The sequence below is a fragment of the Rhincodon typus genome, chromosome 7, assembly GCF_021869965.1.
Source record: "Rhincodon typus isolate 14 chromosome 7, sRhiTyp1.1, whole genome shotgun sequence".
NCBI lineage: Eukaryota > Metazoa > Chordata > Chondrichthyes > Orectolobiformes > Rhincodontidae > Rhincodon > Rhincodon typus.
The window spans coordinates 94,697,539-94,717,916 of NC_063338.1; the positions used below are offsets into that span (position 1 = coordinate 94,697,539).

At 42.7% G+C, this 20,378-nt stretch overlaps 1 protein-coding gene across 3 annotated transcripts in view; it reads left to right on the forward strand.

The window, feature by feature from the left end:
* Positions 1 to 20,378, forward strand: part of LOC109938710 (serine/threonine kinase 11 interacting protein) — a 115,587-nt gene that overhangs the window by 77,353 nt on the left and 17,856 nt on the right. For all 3 annotated transcript variants that reach the window (XM_048599048.1, XM_048599051.1, XM_048599049.1), the window contains exons 21-22: positions 10,744 to 10,841; positions 17,122 to 17,300. In XM_048599048.1, the coding sequence (XP_048455005.1) occupies positions 10,744 to 10,841; positions 17,122 to 17,300 (277 nt within the window). The remainder of the gene's footprint in view (positions 1 to 10,743; positions 10,842 to 17,121; positions 17,301 to 20,378) is intronic.

The following is a 20,378-nucleotide window of genomic DNA, read 5'->3' on the forward strand; positions in this document are numbered from 1 at the left end:
TCACCACTCTTTGGGTGAAGAAATGTCTCCTCATCTCCATCCTAAATCGTCTACCCCGAATCTTCACACTGTGACCCCTGGTTCTGGACACACCCACCATCGGGAACATCCTCCCTGCATCTACCCTGTCCAGTCCTGTGAGAATTTTATTAGTGTCTATGAAATCCCCCCTCATTTATCTGAACTCTAGCGAAAACAATCCCAACCCAGTCTATCTCTGCTCATATGTCAGATCCGCCATCCCCGGAATCAGACTGGTAAACCTTCGCCGAACTACCTCGAGATCAAGAGCATCCTTCCTCGGAGAAGAGACCAAACCTACACACAGTATTCTAGGTGCAGCCTCGCCAAGGTCCTGCGTAACTAAAACGTTCAGAATTCTAAAGGGGCCTGACAAAGTAGAAAGCTGAGAGATTGTTCCTGCTGAATGGGAAAGTAAAGCATAGGCACTGTTTAAGGATTAAGGGGTTGATCATTTGGGTTGAGATGAGGAGAAACGATGATTCACTGGTTGGAAATCTTTGGATCTCTGTGGCCCAGAGAGTGTGGATGCTCTGTCGTTGAATGTCGTTAAGCCTGGCGTATACAGAATTTTACAGTCTCGGAATTGAGGGATAAAGGAGTGAGCAACATCAGCCAAAATTGTGCTGAATGACTGAACAGTCTTGCTCAACTGAATGATCTATTATTTCAACGTTTGTCAGCCGTGAGCATCATTCGATATGGTTTCAGGAGAGGCAGATCTCTGAAAAGGTATGTCCTCCTCTGCCCCCAACATGCACCCCCCTCCCAAAAAAAAGTGTGGTTTGTGTTGGGTCATTGGTAATTGCTGCATTGTTTTGAAAAGATTAAGGAAAAAACTTTGCAAAGTGAGAGACTAGAAGAAGGGCAATAAGTGATGCATTCAGCTGCTGATGACCTTTAATGAGGCAGCTGACCTTGAGGGAGAGACTCAACCAGTACAGAGTCCTTTCCGCTGCTCTGGAGGAAGAGAGATATTTTGATCGTGATGCTTCACTGCTCTCGTAAGCTTTTCCCGGACCTCATTGTTTTGTCATGTATCGTCTTGCTGTTCATGATGAGCTAGATAGGACAAGCAGTTGGTTTAACTTGGAGATTTGGCGCCTTGCAGTCCCTAGCATCACATCTGTAATGTATCTTTGAGCTAAACAAGCTTGACTGATCAGTCACTGGGATCTGTTCATTTGTGTGGAACAGAGAAAGCTCCAACTGGAATGCATCAACATTTTTTCAAAACATAGCAGCAGTCTGATTCATTTGCTTGCTTGCCTCGTTGTGTAACTTCATGCGTTCATGCCAACCCCTGCAACCCAATCATTGTCAATTTACTGAAAGAAAATATTGGCATTTACATAACACCTCCTGTGACCTCAACGCATCCTAAAATACATTGCAGTTAGTAAAATAATTCTTGTAGTCATTGTCATATAGGAAATGCAGAAACCAGCGGAAACTCAGCATGATCCCACAGGTGGTAGCATGATCATAACCAGTGAAATTGTTTTTGCTGATGGGATAAACTTTGGCTGAGACATTAATCATTGCTCCCCAGCTTACTTTCTTGTTAGTAGCCATATTGCTTTTTGTGTATGACCTAAGAGGGCAAGTGAGGACTAGGTTTAATTTGTCATCCAAGAAACAACTCTGCAACTAGGTTTGTGTTTATTTCTCTGAAGTGAGGCTCAAACCAATGACCTGACTGTAAAATGTGTGCGCCACCCCAAACATCAATAAAGTGATAGTTAACATTATAGGGCAAAGGCAGATATTCTATGTGAAATCTACTTCAGCAATGCTGGTTGAGAGACCGTTATTGTTGGGCACTGTGCTTTGGGTGGGATGCAGGTTGGGGGTTGGTGGTGAGGAGTAATATTGCCACTTCTTTGAAATACTGCCATGGGGTTCCAGGAATGAAGAGATTATCTATGAGAAGAGGTTGAGCAAGTTGGACCTATCCTCATTGGCATTGGCAAAATGAGAGGTGATCTTATTAAACATGCAATTTTTCTTATATTCACACATGGGACCTGGGTGTCATTGGCTGAGCCAGTGTTTGCTGCCCTTGAAGATGTTGCGGTGAGCTGTTTCTTGAACTGCTGCAGTCCATGTTTTGTAGGTTAACCCACAATGCTGTTAGGGAGAGAGTTCCAGGATTTTGACCCAGTGACACTCAAAGAATGGTGATGTATTTCCAAGTCAGATGGTGGCTGGAGGGGAACTTGCATCTGCTTACCTTGTCCTAGATCTTTGGTGTTTGTGGGTTTGGAAGGTGCTGTTTAGGGATCTTTGGTGACTTTCTGCAGCGAACCTTGTAGATTGAGAAATTTAAAAGTGAACGCTGAGTACTGCTCCCCTTTGTTTGGGGAATTGAACTGAGGAGCGCACTTTAAAATGAAGGGTTCCCCCATTTAAGATGGAGATGAAGAGGGGTTTTTCCCTGAGCTCTTGCTCCTCAATGCTGGTACCAGGAGCACAGTCCTGCGCTGGTGATAGCCTAGTGGTATTAACTAAGATTGTGAATCCAGAGAGCTAGGTAGTGTTCTTGGGACTCGTTCGAATTCTGTCATGCCGGATGATGAAATTTCAATTTAATAAGAGTCTAATTATTGTCAATTGTTGAAAAAAGACATCTGGCTCACTAATATCCTTTAAAGAAGGAAATCTGCCATCCTTACCTGGTCTGACCAACATGTGATTCCAGACCCACAACAGTATGGTTGACTCATAACTGCCTTCTGGGCACAAGGGGATAGTCAGTAAATGCTGCCAGAGCCAGTTCCACCCACATCCTGCGAATGACTGTTTAAAAAAGTGCATCTACTGAGAATTGTGTGCATAAGCTTAGATACCCGGCTGTCACATACTCAGGAAGGCTGTACTAAGCTCCCATGGAGCTTGACTACTTGTATAAGGTGCAAAAGGGCTGTCCAGTGAATATGGAATCTGATGGGCTTATGGTGAGACCTTTCTTAAACCATGTTTGACACTTTCTTCAAACTAACAATGGGTAAAATTAGGAACTGAACTAAACTGCACAGCAGACCTGTTGACATCTGTTGAGTATTTGGCAGAAATTGCTGACTAGTCAGTGGTGTGACACTGTTTATATTACGGAATTAATAGAAAACGCCTATGCACACAATAGTTTGTACTTCATGTGTGTAATTTCTTATCTGACATCCACCAGCATTTGGTAACCAAAGGCAATTGAGTTAACAACAATTAAAATGTCCTAATTTGTATCTTATTGACAGATGCATAAAATGTTGAAGTTGTCATGTAAATTTTGTGAATGATTATTGCGATGACGTAATCAAGGATGTGTCATGCTAACCAGTGTTGAATTCCTGATCAGTAGATGCCATTTACCACATTTGGATGTGTAATCTGCCACATTTGGAAAAGAAACCAAGAATGCTGGAGAAACTCGGCAGGTCTGGCAGCATCTGTAGAGAGAAAGCAGAATTAACGTTTTTTTGAGTCCTCTCGGAACTGAAAAGTTTTTTGGGGATGTTTTCATACTTTCGACAGAGGCATGGAAATTGTAGGAGGGCAGATGGTGGGGGCTGTGTGCACAAAACAGCAAAGGGAATGTTCATGGTGAAAGAGAAAAAGAGATGTAAAATGGTGTAAATTAAAGTGTGAACTTTTAATAGTTTTATCAGACAATAGGGCATTAGAGAGAGAAGACTGGTGGTTTAGCCTGACGGTCACCACACCTCAGGCAAGGAGAGAGGTTGAAAAGGAGAGTCCTTCATTGTAACCGGTGCTCTACATTAGTGTATAGGCCTAGTATACCAATGTATAACATTTCAATTGTTCCAACAAGTGAAAAATGTTCCGGGGAAAGATGTACCCTTTCTCTGATTAACGAGAAGTGTTAAAAATAATATCAAACTTAAAGAAAAACTGTGTATTTGTGCAAAGACAGCTGGTGCATCAGAAGATTGGACAAAATATAAAAATAGCAAAGAGTTACATTAAATTGTCCCTAGTTATTAGTTTTTTATGAGAGAAAGCTAGCCAGAAATACTAAAAATTGTAAGAGTTTCTGTAAATATTTTAAAGAGTAAACGAAGTGTGTCTGGGGAATTAATTAATGGAAAGTAGAGAGACAGATGCATTGAAACGAGTATTTTGTATTAATGTTCCCTAAAGAGACTACAGGTTATGACCTAAAAGCAGATATGCATCAGGAAATGGAAGTGAGAGGGGAATTGAGGAAAATTACATTCACTAGGGTAGTGATCCTCGTAAATTATTCGTGGTGTAGGCTGACACATGCCTGGGACCTGATGGTCTTTGTCCTAGAGTCTTCGTGTCACTCCACGAAGCATGCTATTAATAAACACATTGCACTCGACCCTATATACATTCCACTATGGAGGAAACCTGGAAGTGAGGCAATCCATCGCAAAGGACCCCAGAGTTTAAAAACTAGGCGGGAAAACACACCAACACTTCGTCAGAGGCTGCACTGAGGATGTTACCAAGCACGGTAACAAAACGTCTGCGGAACAACAAACCAGCTCCGCGAGCCAACCAACCTCAACACCCACAACCCGAGCTACAGATCTACTCTTCAATTAAGTGCCTAATGAGACAGTTAGAGTCATAGAGCTGTACAGCATGGAAACAGACCCTTCAGTACTACTTGGCCATGCCGATCAGATATCTTAAATAAATCTAGTCTCATTTGCCAGCATTTGGCCCCTATCCCCTAATCACTTTTTCTATTCATATACCCATCCAGATGCCTTTTAAATGTTGTAATTGTACCAGCCCCTGACACTTCTTCTGGCAGCTCATTCCATACACACACCACCCTTGGCATGAAAAAGTTGTCCCTTAGGCCCCTTTTAAATTTTTCCTCTCCGTGCATTCGTTTTGATTTTCCAATTAACGGGAAGAACCTATTAGATTGGAAGATAGCAAATGTAACTCATTTTATTAAAAAACTGAGGGAGACAGAAAGCAAGAAACTATAGACCATTTGGTTTAGAACACAGAACAGTACAGCACAGTACAGGCCCTTTAGCCCACGATGTTGTGCTGACCTATTATCCTACTCTAAGATCAAACTGCCCTGCATAATATCTGTCATTGGGAGAAAGTTTGAAGCAGTTATTATATAAGTTAGAAACATTCAAGGCAATTAGACAGCGTCAGCATGGTTTTATGAAAGGGAAATCATGTTTAGACAATCTTTTTGAGTTCCTTGAAAAAGTAACATGCTGTCGATAAAGGGGAACTGGCAGATATAATGTACTTGGATGTCCAGAAGCCATTTGATAAGGTGCCTCATCAAAGCTTATTACATAAAATAAAAGCTTAAGTGTGTAAGCAATAGCATATTGGCATGGATTAGCTATCTAACAGGAAGCAGGTATTAGGCATAAATGGCTTTTGCACATTGGTTAGATGTAACAAGTGTTCCATCACAGGGATGAATGCTAGATGTCAACTGCTTGCAACTTGTATAAATAATTTGGATGAAGAGAGGGAAAATATGGTTGCCAAATTTTATGCTGATGCACAAATACAAAGGAAAGCAAATTGTGAACAAGATACAAGGAGAGTGCCAAAGGATATGGATAGGTTAAGTCAGTGAGCAAAGATGTAGCAAATGGAGTATAAAATTTTTGACAAGACTTGTAAATCGGGTTGTTGATTTGTTTGCCGAGCTGGTACGTTGGTTTGTGGTGAACAAACTAACAACTGCAAATGGTGTATAACATGGAAAAATGTGAAATCCTCTACTTTGGCAGGAAGTGTTAAGTGCAGCAGAACTTTTAGTACCAGTATGTCGATAGTACTAATAGAGAATGCTAGCCCTGATCATATGGAATGAAGCCGGTCAAGTGGCTGAAGTGTCAGTGGGCAAACGTTTTGGGGGCAGTGACCATAACACTCAAGGTTCAAAATTACTATGGAAAAGGATAAGGATAGCACAGAAGTTAAGTCTCAGTTGGGCGAAGACCATTTCAATATTGTGAGATAGGATCTGGCAAATGTAGACTGGGAGCAGCTACTTGCAAGTAAATCTATATTTGGAAAGTGAAGGTCTTTTAAAAGTAGCATAGTGAGAGTTCAGGGTCACCATCTTCCTCTAAGAGTGAAGGACAAGGACAGCAAGTGTAGTGAACCCTGGATGTCAAGGGATATTGAGAGTTTGATATCAAAAAAGAAGGAAGCATATGTTAGGTACAGAACATTAAAAACGGGAGTTCCTTCAGAAGTATAGAGACTGTTGGGGGCTGCTGACAAAGGAGATGAGGAGGGCAAAGAGGGACCATGAAATATCTTTGACAGAGAGGATTACGGAAAACTTCAAAGCATTTTATGATAAAGAGCAAGAGGATTACCAAGCAAAGAGTGGCACCTATTAGAAACCAAAGGGGTAGTCTCTGTGTGGAGCCAGAGGACAATGGTGAGGCCTTGAATGAATATCTCTTGTCTGTATTCACAAAGGAGAAAGATATTGTCACTGAAAATTTCATTTGGGATAGTGAGGTTCTAGAGCATGTTAAGATTAATGAGGAAGAGGTTTTAAATGGGCATAATGGTGTATAAATTCCTAGGGGCTGATTAATGTATCCCAAGCTGCTATGGGAGGCAATAGAGGAGATTGGTGGGGCCCTGATAGAGATATTTAATACTTCGCTGGCCATAGGTGAAGTACCAAGTGACTGCAGGATGGCTACTGTGGTTCCTTTTTCCAAGAAGGACAGCAGAGATAGGCCAGGTGATTACGGACTAGTTAGTCTGACGTCAGTGATGGGTAAATTATTGGAAAAAATTCTGATGGGCAGGATTAATCAACACTTGGAAAGGCAGGGATTGATCAGGGATGGTCAACACAGATTTGTTAGAGGCAGACTCTGTCTGACTAGTTGAGTTTTAACGTAAAGTTAACTAAATACATTGATGAGGGTAGTTCTGTTGATGTGGTTTACACGGGCTTCAGTAAGGCCTTTGACGAGGTCCCACATGGAAGGCTGGTCCAAAAGGTAAGAGCCAAGGCAAGGTGGGAAACTGGAGCCAAAATTAGCTTACAAATAGGAGACAGTGTGATGTTGGAAGGTTGTTTTTGCAATTGGAAGCCTACGACCAGTGGTGAATCCACAGGGACTGGAGCTGGGATCCTTGCTGTTTTGTTATATATGTTAATGAGTTGGATGTGAACGTAGAAGATATACTTGCTAAGTTTGCAGATGGCACAAAAATTAGTGATGTTGCTAGTGAGGAGGATGGTCTCAGGCTACAGCCTGAGATTGATCAGCTGGTAAAGTGGGCAGGGCAATGGCAGTGGAATTTAATCTTTAAGTGTGAGGTGGTGCATTTTGGGAGGTCCAGTAAGGGAGGGACATACACAATGAATGGTAGGAACATAAGGAGTACTGATAAACAGAAGGGACCTTGGTGTACATGTCCATAGATCCCTGAAGGTTTCAGCACAGGTAGACAAGGTGATGAAGAAGGCATATGGGATACTTGCCTTCATTAGCCAGGGGGTAGAAATAGAAGCAAGGAAATCTTGTTACAACTTTGTAGAACATGGTTTAGGCCACACTATTGGAAGGATGTGATTGGACTGGAGAAGGTGTAGACGAGGTTAATCAGGATATTGTCTAGGATCAAAAGACTCAGTTATGTTTGGGGGTGGATCTTATTGAGGTATATAAAACAGAGAGGCATAGACAGGTAGATCATGAGAATCTTTTCCCCATGTCAGATATGTCTGAGGCCAAAGGGCAGAAGTTTAAGGGGAGGAGTAAGTAAGTGAGGGGTGTAAGAAAAGATTTTTTCACACAGAGTGGTTGACGTGTGGAACACGCTGCCTGAGAGGGTGATGGAAGCAGATACTCTTAGAACATTTAAAAAGCATCTGGATAAATACCAGGGCATAGTTGGCTGTGGACTAAATGTAGGTCAATGGAATTAGTGTAGTTTGGTGTTTGTTGGTCAGTACAGATGTGGTGAGCGAAAGGGCCTGTTTCTATGCTGCATGATTCTATGTAACGTCGTCTAAATGATGAGAGATTGTAGAGCTCTGTGATACAGAGGTATGTCCTTGTGCATGAATCGCTAAAGGTTAGTGTCCAGTACACCATGTAATTCAGAAAGCTAATGGGATGTTATCATTTGTTGCCAGGGTAATTAAAAGTAAAAGTAGTAAGATTATGCTTCAGCCATACAGGGCATGGGCGAGGCCACATCTGGAGTACTGTGCACAGTCTAGTTATCTTCTTTTAAGGAAAGATGTAAATGCATTTGACCCAGTTCAACTAAGATTTACCAGACTTAAGACAACCCACACAGAGCAGGTATTATGAGGAAATGTTGGACAGACTAAGCTTGTATCTGCTAGAGTTTAGCAGAGTTAGAGGAGGCAGGTTTGAAATATGAGATCTTGAGCACTATTCACAAGGAAGATGTAGAGAGGATGTTTCCTCTTACAGAAGACTCGAACTTGGCGTGACTTCAGAAATTAAGAAGGCTCCCATTTAAGCAGACGAGAAGTTTACTGAGGGTTATGAGTCTTTGGAATTGTTTTGTTTTCAAAAAAAAAGAAACAGAGTCCTTGAATATTTTTGAGGCAAAATTAAATAAATTCTTGGTAAACAAAGGGGCAAAAGGTCATTGGGGTTGGCCTGAATATGAATCTTAGGTTACAATCAGATCAACCACCGTCTTATTAAATGGCAGAAAGTGCTTGAATGGCCTTGGTATGCTCCTTGTTCGTGTGTCTGTAAACTGACAAGTGAGTCTTCAGGTTTCATGTATACGAATTGTTGTGTCCCACTTTCTTTCTCGTCATTCACTATTGATTAGACGTTTCCTTTTGGCAGTACTCGATTCTTTCCAGGAATGTGACAAACTGGGTGTTGCAGAACAAAGGCTCCAAATGATTAATGTTCCACATTTGCAATCCTTCTAATCTCATCATTTTGTTTGAGCAAAGGTGGGAATGGCAAATTTCTTTGCCAAGTGCTGAAGTTGCAGTCCCAAGTTTGATCTGAGGCAGTCAGTGCTTTTGGTCAATTTGGGCCCATGCAGCATCACAACCCAGGCAGCCTTCTACCTCCACCCAGTCCATACCTCTTCCCCCTAACGTGCCCTTTCCTCTCCCTGGCTCAGTAACCACCTGCAGCTGTTGGATCTCCGCACCCCTCCAGTTCTGACCTTTTGTGTAACTCTGTTTTTAGGTTTTCTGCAGTTAGTGGCTGGGACTTTTGCTACTTGGACATTGAACTCTGGAATTCCCTCCATAAACCTTTACATCTCTTTATTCCTTTGTCATTCCTTATGTTGCTTGCTGTCACATTTCATTTGGTAATGCTTCATTGAAGCGTCTTGGTGATGTTTTACTGCATAAAAGTTAAGTCTTAAATGTGCGTTGTCACTGTAGCATGAAGCGGACAGTCCAGTAGGAGGCATAGGATGTGGTTTCTAGTCACCATGGATCAATGGTGTTAGGTACCTGGAGGGAGAAATCTCAGGAATCTGGTATTAATCCCCAGTATATGCTAATAAATACCCTCCTCTGCAATCAGAATTAACTGTATTTAAATTAAATTAATCTAAGTTTTTAATTACAATCAAAACCTCAGCATCTGGCCAAACGTCTCCTTTCGAATCCCTCCATTTTTCTTTGGTATTCTAGGGGAGATGATGGATATGGTAATGCCACTGGTCTAGTGAAACCTGGGGATATGGGTTCACCTCTTACCACAGAAACTTGTTGTTTTAAATTCCAATCAATAAATCCAGCATGGGAATCTAGTCTTGGTCACAGTGACCGTGAAACGATCATCGATTGCTGTAAAAACCCATCTGGTTTTTAGCAAACCTTTAAGCATGTTCTTTAGAGAACAGAATCGACCGTCCTTCTCCAGTCTGGCCTACACGTGACTCCAGATCCGCAGCAATGTAGTTGACTCTTAACTACCCTCAGATATGGTTGAACAAGCCACTCAGTTTAAGAGGCAATTAGGGGCAGCAACAAATGCTGGCCTGGCCAGTGATGCACATGAGAAAATAAACCAATGCCCCCAAAGGAATACTTTTTAAAATTTAAAATGTCGGTGTTGTATCCAATGAGACAATTCTCATCGAAGATCTGTTTAGGAATTTTGTAAACCAATTTGCTTAAATTCTTAAGGGTTAAAATGACCTAGTTTCTTGTGGATTCATGGTCATAGAGTCATGCAGCGTGGAAACAGACCCTTCATTTCAACTCATCCTTGCCAACCAGACATCCCAATCTGACCTAGTCCCATTTGCCAGCATTTGGCCTATATCCCTGTAAACCGTTCCTAGTCATTTACCCATCCAAATGCCTTTTAAATACTATAATTGTGCCTAGCTCCTCCACTTCCTGTGGCAGCTCATTCCATACATGCACCTCCCTCTGCGTGAAAAAGTTACCCCTTGTGTCCTTTTTAAATCTTTCCTCTCCCCTTGAACCAATATCCTTTAGTTTTGGACTCCCCCACCCTAGGAAAAAAACGGCATTGACTATTCACCATGCCCATCATGATTTTATAAACCTCTTTAAGGCCACCCCTCAGTCTCCTTGCAGATGGACCTCATGGTGAAATCTCTCCCATAGACCAACTCATTAATCAGATCAGGTATGTCAGTTTGCTGTTTGAGTGATACTCAAGAAAATGACACCCTTGCAATTCTCAAGGAGTTAAGTTATTTTTCAAATTACAGGTGTCTACAGTGAAATATGGGAACCCTCAAGAGTACCCGTCTTTGCTGATCCTGTCGAATTTCAATGTCTACATCTTGGAAATCACTAGACCCCTCAGGTTTGTTCAGAACTTAGCTCCATAAAAATGGTTTATCTCAATTGTTGTTTCCCAATTCAATTCAGGATTTGTAGCTTTGAGCTCTTGCAGTGCAGTGGAGAGCGACTCTGCCTTTTGATAAAAGGTCAATCAGTAGCTCTGGGCTCGAGATCTACTCCAGGACTTAACAGACAAGAAAGATATGATTGTACCATGGCCAAGCCAGTTGATTATCAAAGTGCAATTCTTGCCAACGCTCCCTAGAGGTGGGCAGCAAGAGTGGAAGCAATTCCTGATCAGCCCTATGGTGTGAATAAATTGGAGTCTCTACCATCACTCTCCATAACTCCAGGCTACACGTGCAGATCAAAGTATGTGTGGCTACAGCAACACAAGCTTATTGGGCATTTGGGCTGGGTGGTGGGTTTGGCTCAGTTGGCCAAAAGGCCAGTGCAGATCAGAGTGATACTGAAACCATGGGGTTCAATCCCCGATTGGCTGGAGGTGATTTTGGAGCTAGCTCTTTGCCTTAACCCATGGTGGAGATGGTACGATGGGTTGGATCTGCCAACTGCTCCAAGCCAGTGAGCCTCATCTTATCTATTGTCATCCCTCTATTATGTTTTCCCTCATCTGCCTATCCAGCTGCTTCTTAAATGTATTTACTCTGTTCCCCTCAATAATTCTCTCTGATTGCGAGATCCACATTCTTGCCCCTCTCCAAGTGAGAAATTTTCTCTTCACATTGTTTTTTATTTATTACCTGACTAAGCCAGCAATTGATGCAGGTACACTTGACACCTCTCGTGGATGGACCTGGTACAGTGACATGTCACGTCTTGCAGCATGGAGCCAGCAGATCCCTGATTCAATCCCTGACTGGCTGGATTGGCCCAATAAAGAAAACCTGTTCCCATTAGCTGAAGACACAAGGACTCGGGGACATAACCGAAAGAACTGCGGATGCTGTAAATCGGGAGCAAAAACAGAAATTGCTGGAAAATCTCAGCAGATCTGGCAGCATCTGTGAAGAAGAATCAGAGTTAATGTTTCGGGTCGGTGAACCTTCTTCAGAACCCATGGTGGAATGTGTTTGTGACGTGAATTGTAACATTTGGGGCAAGAACTACGGAGGGGAATATGAGGAAGAACTCCTGTGTACAATGAATGGTATTGACATGAATGGCTGCCCACAAGTGGAAGTAAAGATGATGGACAATTTCAAAAGGAAATCGGGCAGGAACCTTGGGAACTAAACTCAGAGACAAGAGAATGGGACTGTCTACGTAAGCTGGATGGCCTCTGTCATAATGAGTCACTGACACCAAGTATTCAGTTCGTGAGGACGGTGTTTGTTTAGCTATGCCTAGGTCCCCATGAGATATTTGACACATAACTTGTTGCTGATTGTGAGAGCAAAGATGGAGTGGAGAGCTGCCTGAGGAACATTTGAAGAAAAACCAAAGCAAAATCAGAAATTGCTGGAAAAGTTCAGCAACTCCAGCAGCACCTATTGGAGAGAAAGCAGATGGTGCCACATGGCGACACATGGCACTGAGGTCCACTAACCCTCCTTCAGAACTCACACTGGCTCAGAGCTACCCTGCTCCCCAGTTCCACTTCATCCTCCGCTAATTTGACAACCACAGACAGCCGTTCATCTTGAGATCTACACTCAGTGCCATGTGTGCCATATGCGCACACTCAACCTCTCTCCCTACCAGCACCACCTCATGCAGGCCCAGAGCTGCCCTTATCCCAGTTCCTCTTCGTCCTCCAGCTCATTCGACACTTCTGAAGGAGGGTCACTGGACCCAAAACATTAACTCTGTTTCTCTTTCCACAGATTTTGCCAGACCTGCTGAGTTTTTCCAGCAATTTCTGATTTTTATTCTTCTGATTTCCAGCAATTGCAGTTCTTTGGGGTTTTTTCGTTTTTTTGAAGAAAAAGACGTGTTTGTGGAAATTGACAGCATCTCCAAAGACACTGGAGGGAGTCTTCTGTTTGTACAGTGATGAAGAGTTGTATTCATCTCGAAAGTTAACTCTATATCTCTCACCGCAGATGTTGCCAGACCTGAGTTTCTCCAGCACTGTGTGTGTTTCAGACTTCCGGCATCCGCAGCGTTTACCTTTAGATTCATACAACATAGAAACAAGCCCTTTGGCCCATCACATCCATGACAACCAACAAACCAAACTACGCTAATCCCATTTACCTGCACTTGGTCCACAGTCTGCTATGCCCTGGCATTTTAAGTGCTCGTGTCTAAGTTTTTTTGAACTTATGCAGCACCTTTCAGGATGGCCCAAAGAGGTTCACCATTGGTGCAGTGCTTTTGAAACAGTCAATTGCAATGAAAGAAAGGTGGCAGCCAACTTTGCACAGCAAGATCCCACAAACAGTAATGTGATAAAGGCCAGATGATCTGTTTTCATATGGGTAAGGAATATGGTTTAATATTGGCTCCGATCATCAGAGAGAATGGTCCTACACTACTTCATGGAATCTTTCACATTCGCTTGAGGATCCTCCAAAAGACAGTACCTCTGAGTGCAGCACTCGCCCTCGGCTGTCTGTGGGTTTTGGGCCCAGTGACCAGAGTTGGGCCATGGAGCCCATGAACTCTTGAAGGGAGTGTGCCACACACTGAGCTACTTGAGCAAGATACTGTGGCACATTAATGTAAATGTAGAAACATTGATGTAGAAAATAGGAGCAGGAGGAGACCATTTGTCCCTTTAAGCCTGCTCCGCCATTCTTCACGATCATGGCTGATCGTCCAACTCAATAGCCTAACCCTGCTTTCTCCCCATAATCTTTGATCCCATTTGCCCCAAGTGCTATATCTAGCCGCCTCTTGAATACGTTCAATGTTTTGGCATCAACTACTTCCATGCACCACTCTTTGGGGGAAGAAATGTCTCTTCATCTCCATCCTGAATGGTCTACCCTGAATCCTCAGACTGTGACCCCTGGTTCTGGACACACCCACCATCGGGAACATCTTCCCTGCAGCTACCCTGTCCAGTCCTGTTAGAATTTTATAAGTCTCTATGGAATCCTCCTCATTTGTCTGAGCTCCAGCAAAAGCAATCTTAACCTAGTCAATCTCTCCTCCTACATCAGTCCCGCCATCCCCGGAATCAGCCTGGTAAACCTTCGCTGCACTCCGTCGAGAGCAAGAGTATCCTTCCTCAGAAAAAGAGACCAAAACTGTACACAATATTCCAGGTGTGGCCTCACCAAGGCCCTGTATAACTGCAACAACACATCTCTGCTCCTGTACTTGAAACCTCTCACAATGAAGGCCAACATACCATTTGCCCTCTTTACCGCCTGCTGCACCTACATGCTTACCTTCAGCAACTGGTGCACAAGGACACCCAGATCCCGCTGCACACTCCCCTCCCAAATTACAGCCATTCAGGTCATAATCTGCCTTTTTGCTTTTGCTTCCAAAGTGAATAACGTCACATTTATCCAAATTATACTGCATCTGCCATTGTTTTGCCCTCTCTCCCAATTTGGTATCATCTGCAAACTTTGAGATGTTACATTTTCTTCCCTCATCCAAATCCTTTACATAAATTGTGAATAGCTGGGGTCCCAGCACCGATCCCTGTGACACCCCACTATTACTGCCTGCCAATTTGAAAAGGACCCATTAATTCCTACTCTTTGTTTCCTCCCTGCCAACCAGTTTTCTATCCATCTCGATACACTTCCCCCAATGCCGTGCGCTTTAATCTTGCAGGGACTTTGTCAAATGCTTTCAGAAAGTCCAGATATACCACGTCAACTGGCTTTCCCTTGCCAACTCTACTAGTTACATTTTCATAGAATTCTAACAAATTTGTCAAGCGTGATTTCCCCTACATAAATCCTTGCTGACTCTGCCTGATCCTGGTCAGAAATCACACGACACCAGGTTATTATCCACATCATGGCTTTCATCAACGACACCAACTGTCTGATCCTTCTCCTGCTTTTTAAATTCTCTGCTATGAAGTCCTTGATAATGGATTCGAGAATTTTCCCCACTACCAATGTTAGGCTTACTGGTCTATAATTCTGTGCTTTTTTCTCTCCCTTTTTGAATATTGGAATGACATTAGTGACCTTCCAATCTGCAGGGACTGTTCCAGAGTCTATAGAATCCTGGAAGATGACCACCAATGTATCCACTTCCTTAAGTACTCTGGCATGTAGATTATCAGGTCCTGGGTATTTATCTGCTTTCAATCCCATCAATTTTCCCAGCACCATTGGTCTACTAATATTGATCTCCCTGAATTCTTCCCTATCACTAAACCTTGCATTCTCCAACATTTCTGGTATCTGATTTGTGTCCTCATTTGTGAAGACAGAATCAAAGTACGTATTCAGTAGCTCAGCCATTTCTTTATCCCCTATTATACTTTTCCCCCCGTTTCTGTCTGACCATCAATCAGAATCACAGCATGCAAACTATTCATATTTGTTCTCCACAGGAATGATAATCCAAACCCACCGCCCACCTTTTCCAAACCTGCTCTACCATTCAGTAAGATTGTGGCTGATCTGATTATTCCACGTTCCCACCTATTCCTGATCATCTTTCATCACCTTGCTTATGAAGGGTCTATCTCTGCCATAAAAATACAGGAAAACTCTGCTTCCAACACCTTTTGAGAGAGAGTTCAAAAGAATAATAAGAGGAAAAATCTCCTCTTATCTGTCTTTTATTCTGAAAAAGAGAATCTCCAATTCAAGATTTTCCCACAGAGAAACATCATCTCCGCATACACCCAGTCAAGACCTTCAGCATTTTGTATGTTCCAAGCACAATACCACAGACTTTACCAGCAAGATAGGATTCACCAGTGCATGTTTGATGTAATGCCTCTCACAGCAGAATCTGTTTATTTTGGAACCAGGAGAAAGCTGGGTAGGAAAGCAGAAGAATTAATGTTGCTGGAGTGAAAGAGATTGGAGGGATTTTGAAAGTCTCTTTCGAAGATGTTGCCTGTGGCTCAGTGAATAGCTCCGTTGTCTCAGTTGTAATGCTGTGCGTTCAGATCCTTCTCCAGGGCCTGAGTAAGCAAATCAAGACAGCTAGTCCAGTATCGAGAGAGTGCTGCACTGCATCTTTACTTCCCGCTGCCTTGGGAAAGCAACCAACATAATCAAAAACCCCTCCCACCCCTACTCTCTTCCTCCCTCTTCCATCAGGCAGAAGATACAACAGTGTGAATACACGTACAAACAGCTTCTTCTCCACTATTATCAGACTTCTGAATGGACCTCTCAATGTTGATGTTAATCTCTCTCTGCATCTTCTCTGCAACTGTAACACTGTTGTGCACAGTGTTTGGCTACCCTGATGCACTTTGTATGGTACAATCTGCCTGAATAGCACACAAAACAACACTTTTCACTATATCTTGGTACGTGACAACAATAAAGCAAACTCAGATGTGCTGTCTTTCTGACAAGACATTAAAGCTGAGGTCTCTGCTGTCTGCTCAGATGGCTGTAAAAGATCTCATGGCACAATACTGGAGAAAGACAACGGAATTATCCTCCGTGTCCTGGGTAACATGTATCCCTTAATCAGTGTCAAAGAAACAGGCCAGCTGGTCATTAGCACTTTGCTGTTTATGGGATCTTGCTGTGCACCAGTTGGCTGCCTTGAATCCTACACTGCAACAGCAACTACTCTTCAAAGTATTTAATTGGCTGTAAAATACTTTGAGATGCCTGGCAGTTGTGAAAAATGCTGTATACACGCGAGATTTCCTTTCGCCATGTGAAGGGGTGAATTGGAAGGGGTGAATTGGAAGAGGTTCACAGTCGGGGCTGAGCTCCCACCTGGACTTGGTGCAGCTTTGAGTACAGGACCAAAAGACGATGCTTGGGTGGCGTTTAGCTCTTCAAAAGGAAAGTGTTCCTTATAATGTGTTACACTGAATTTCATTGTCATTTCCCTGAATCCTGTTCTCTTAGGTGGACTTGCAAACAATGTCTTGCCTTCATTTCTATAATGTGGCAAGGTCAGCATTTATTCCCTTGGAAAAGGTGGTGCTGAGCTGCTGCCTTGAACCATTGCAATCCATGTAGTTTGGGGATGCCCAGAATATTGTTAGGGAGGGAATTCTAGGATTTTGACCCAGTAATAGTGAAGGAACGACGATATATTTCCAAGTCAGGATGGTGAGTAGCTTGGAGGGGAACTTGCAGGGCATGGTGTTTCCATGTATCTGCTGTCCATGCCCTTCTGGGTGTCAGTGTCTTCATTCATTTTCTTTCCTGTTTTAGTGACCAGCCAGCCACCTGGCTCAGGAAGCGCGAGGTGCACCCCATACTGAGTCTAGTGCACATACAGGTGGGCCTTCGGACCCAGAGCATTGGCATGGAGTTTGACGGTTCGGGGGCATCCTACACGCTGCTGATCCGAAATCCTTCCAAGTGCAAGAGCTTCATGCAGTTTTTCACAGGTGGGTGAATAGTTAACACTGGGCTATCAATGTGTCCCTTGTTCCATTACTGAACTGTCTGAACAAGGGGCTCGGTGATGACCATTCCACACTATGCAGACATATAGGGACACCTTACAAACTTTTTACGTGAAACCATTATATGAATCACAAAATGCTGTCATTCAGGCTCACCGCATAACAGGGAAGGGAAATGGAGTATTGGCCTTTATTTCAAAGGCAATGGAGTGTAACGGTAGAGAGGTTTTGCTAAAACTATATAAGGCACTTGTCAGACAACAGCCAGAATATCGTAAACAGTTTTTGGCCCCTTATCTAAGGAAAGACGTACTGACATTAGAGGCAGTGCGGAGAAGGTTCACTTGGCTGATGCCAAGTATGGAGGGACTGTCTTATGAGGAGAGTTTGAGTAGATTGGGCCTATACTCAATGGAATTTAGAAGAATGAGAGATGATCTTATTGAAACTTACAAGATTCTTAGGGGACGTGACACAGGATAAGTGCAGAAAAAGTGATTTCCCTTGTGGGAGAGTCTAGGACCAGAGGGCATAATGTTAACAAGGGGTCACTCATTTAAGTCAGAGATGCAGAGGAATTTTTCCTCTGAGGGAAATGAATCTGTGGAATTCTTTACTGCAGAAGGCTGTAGAAGCTGGATCACTATATTTAAGGTTGAGATAGATTTTTAATCGCTAAGGGAATAAAGGGTTATGGGAAAAAGCAGCAAAGTGAGTTGAGAATTATCAGATCAGCCATGATCTCATTAAAGGCAGAGCAGATTCGAGGGGCTGAATGGCCTACTTCTGCTCCTGTCTCTTATGGTCTTCTATGGTGTGACAGCATCGACTGAATGATTCACATTCAATGAATGACTTCAAAGAAATGAGGCCATATATTGTAATGTGGGAGATTTGGTAAACAATTTGCACACAGCAAGCCCCCCACACCCCAGCAGCAACATGATAAATGATTGTTTGTTTTCAGCTTTGTTAGTTGGAGAATAAATAATGGGCTTGTGACACTGCTCTTCAAGAGTGTGCATTGGGTTTTTTTGCATACACCTGAGATGTCAAGTGGGGCATAAATCTAATCTCTCATCCAAAAGATGTCACACCTGGATATTGTTGCACTCCTTCAGAACTGACTTTGATTTACGGTAGTGGATTCTTTGTGGCCACTTTCTACCCCAAACTACTTTCCCTACCACCTACCCTCATCCCTAACATACATCTTAACTTCTCGGTACCATTAAATATTTATTCAAATGGAATCTTTGAGATTATCTTGTCAATATTTAAGCCTGCACAAAATGTGCAGTGCGCAGAAGACAAAAATGTTGCTTCAGTGATATCTGCTGAACTGGCCTTGAAGTGTGATAGCATCTCTGAAAACAATGGTTTACTGTTAATCTTACACGTTTAACTTAACTGCTCAACCGAATTTAGTAGGGAGTTAATGTCACTGGACTAGTAATCCAGAGGCTGAGGCTAATGCTCTGGGGACACTGGTTCAAATCCCACCACAGCAGCAGGTGAAATTTATATTCAATTGATAAACTCTGAAAGCTAGTCTCAGCAATGGTGACCACAAGGCTATCATCAATTGTTGTAAAAACCCATCTGGCTTACTAGTGTCCTTTTACAAAGAGAATCTGTCGTCCTTACCTGATCTGGCCTGCAAGAGACACCAGACCAACAGTGATGTGGTTAAATCTTAACTGCCCTCTGAAATGGCCTAATAGGGGCCATTTAGAGACAATCCGGAATGGGCAACAAATGCTGGCCTTGCCAATGACACCCACATCCTATGGAAGAGTTAATTTTCAGAAAGCTACAAATTCAGCACCTTGACCAGTAAAGCTCAGAAGAGTCTGTCCTTGCTCTCACTTTTATTCATGGTTTTTTTTCTAAAAATGATTATTTTATGGGGGCAATTTATGTGAGCCAGACTTGTAGCCCTTTCATGAAAGACAGAGGGAGAAACAGGAAGGATTTATTGAGCTCTAAGTAGTAGTTTTCCATCTTGTATTTGCAAACGCTCCCCCCCCCCCCACCCCCAACAATGTAGCTGTTGAATTAAATGATATTCATTGAACTCATACAGCAATTCTTGTACTTACAAATACTTCAAGTCTAAATTTTCAGTTGTTCTGCTATTAACATCTGTCAATTAAAGGCCTGGGTTCATAATTAACATTGAGAATTTTATTTAAGGTTGTTTCTTTCAGGACTGATAGTGAACCGTGTGACCTCTCAGCACACTTCTTCCCCCCCCCCCCCCCCACCCCCCAACACAGACACACACACACACCTTGTGGTCAAAGCTGCTCTTGTCCCTCTGAGCTGGGCTTCAAACCCTGGTTCACAGTTAGACTTGACAAGGGGGCAGCAGTGACTGGAAGACGCAGGGGAACTGGACATAGATTCTTACAAAGCAAGGGAATTGAGGTTATCAGCAGTCGAAGGGAATGTCTAATTCAGAACACAAAGAGACAAGCTCTGATCTTTTTGAATGGCATAGCAGGCTCAAGAAACCAGATGGCCGACCGCTCCCAATTTATTTGCTCATGGGGTTAGCAAGTGTGAAGGTTTTGGTGAATGGGATGGTGTGGGATTGGGAACCAGCAAGCAGATGGAAAATGCAGTGTATTCCTTTTGTTTTCAAACCATTTTTATTTTGAAAGTTAGTTCATTTATCAGCATGGGAGTTTAGCAATATAAATTATTTCTTCTTACAGGGTATAGTGTTCTGATGAGAGTGGTTCTGTAGGACCTAACTCCAGCTTTTGGATTGGTTGTAATGGGAAAATCTGATTTGCTTAAAGTTTGTAACACTTAAAGTTGCACTTTTCAGGAAAGCAACCACGAGTTTGTGAGGACATACTGTGCGCAAAACAAAGCTTTTCATTGTACTTAAGTACATATAACTACAATAAATCAAATCAAATCAAATCAAACATTCACTGCTCTTCCAGCATTGGCTGTTGGTAAGCCAGGAAACCTGTAGTCTATCCATTTCTCCTATACGTGTACACTTTTTTAGTTAATCTTGAGAGGCCATCATTTATTACCCATTCC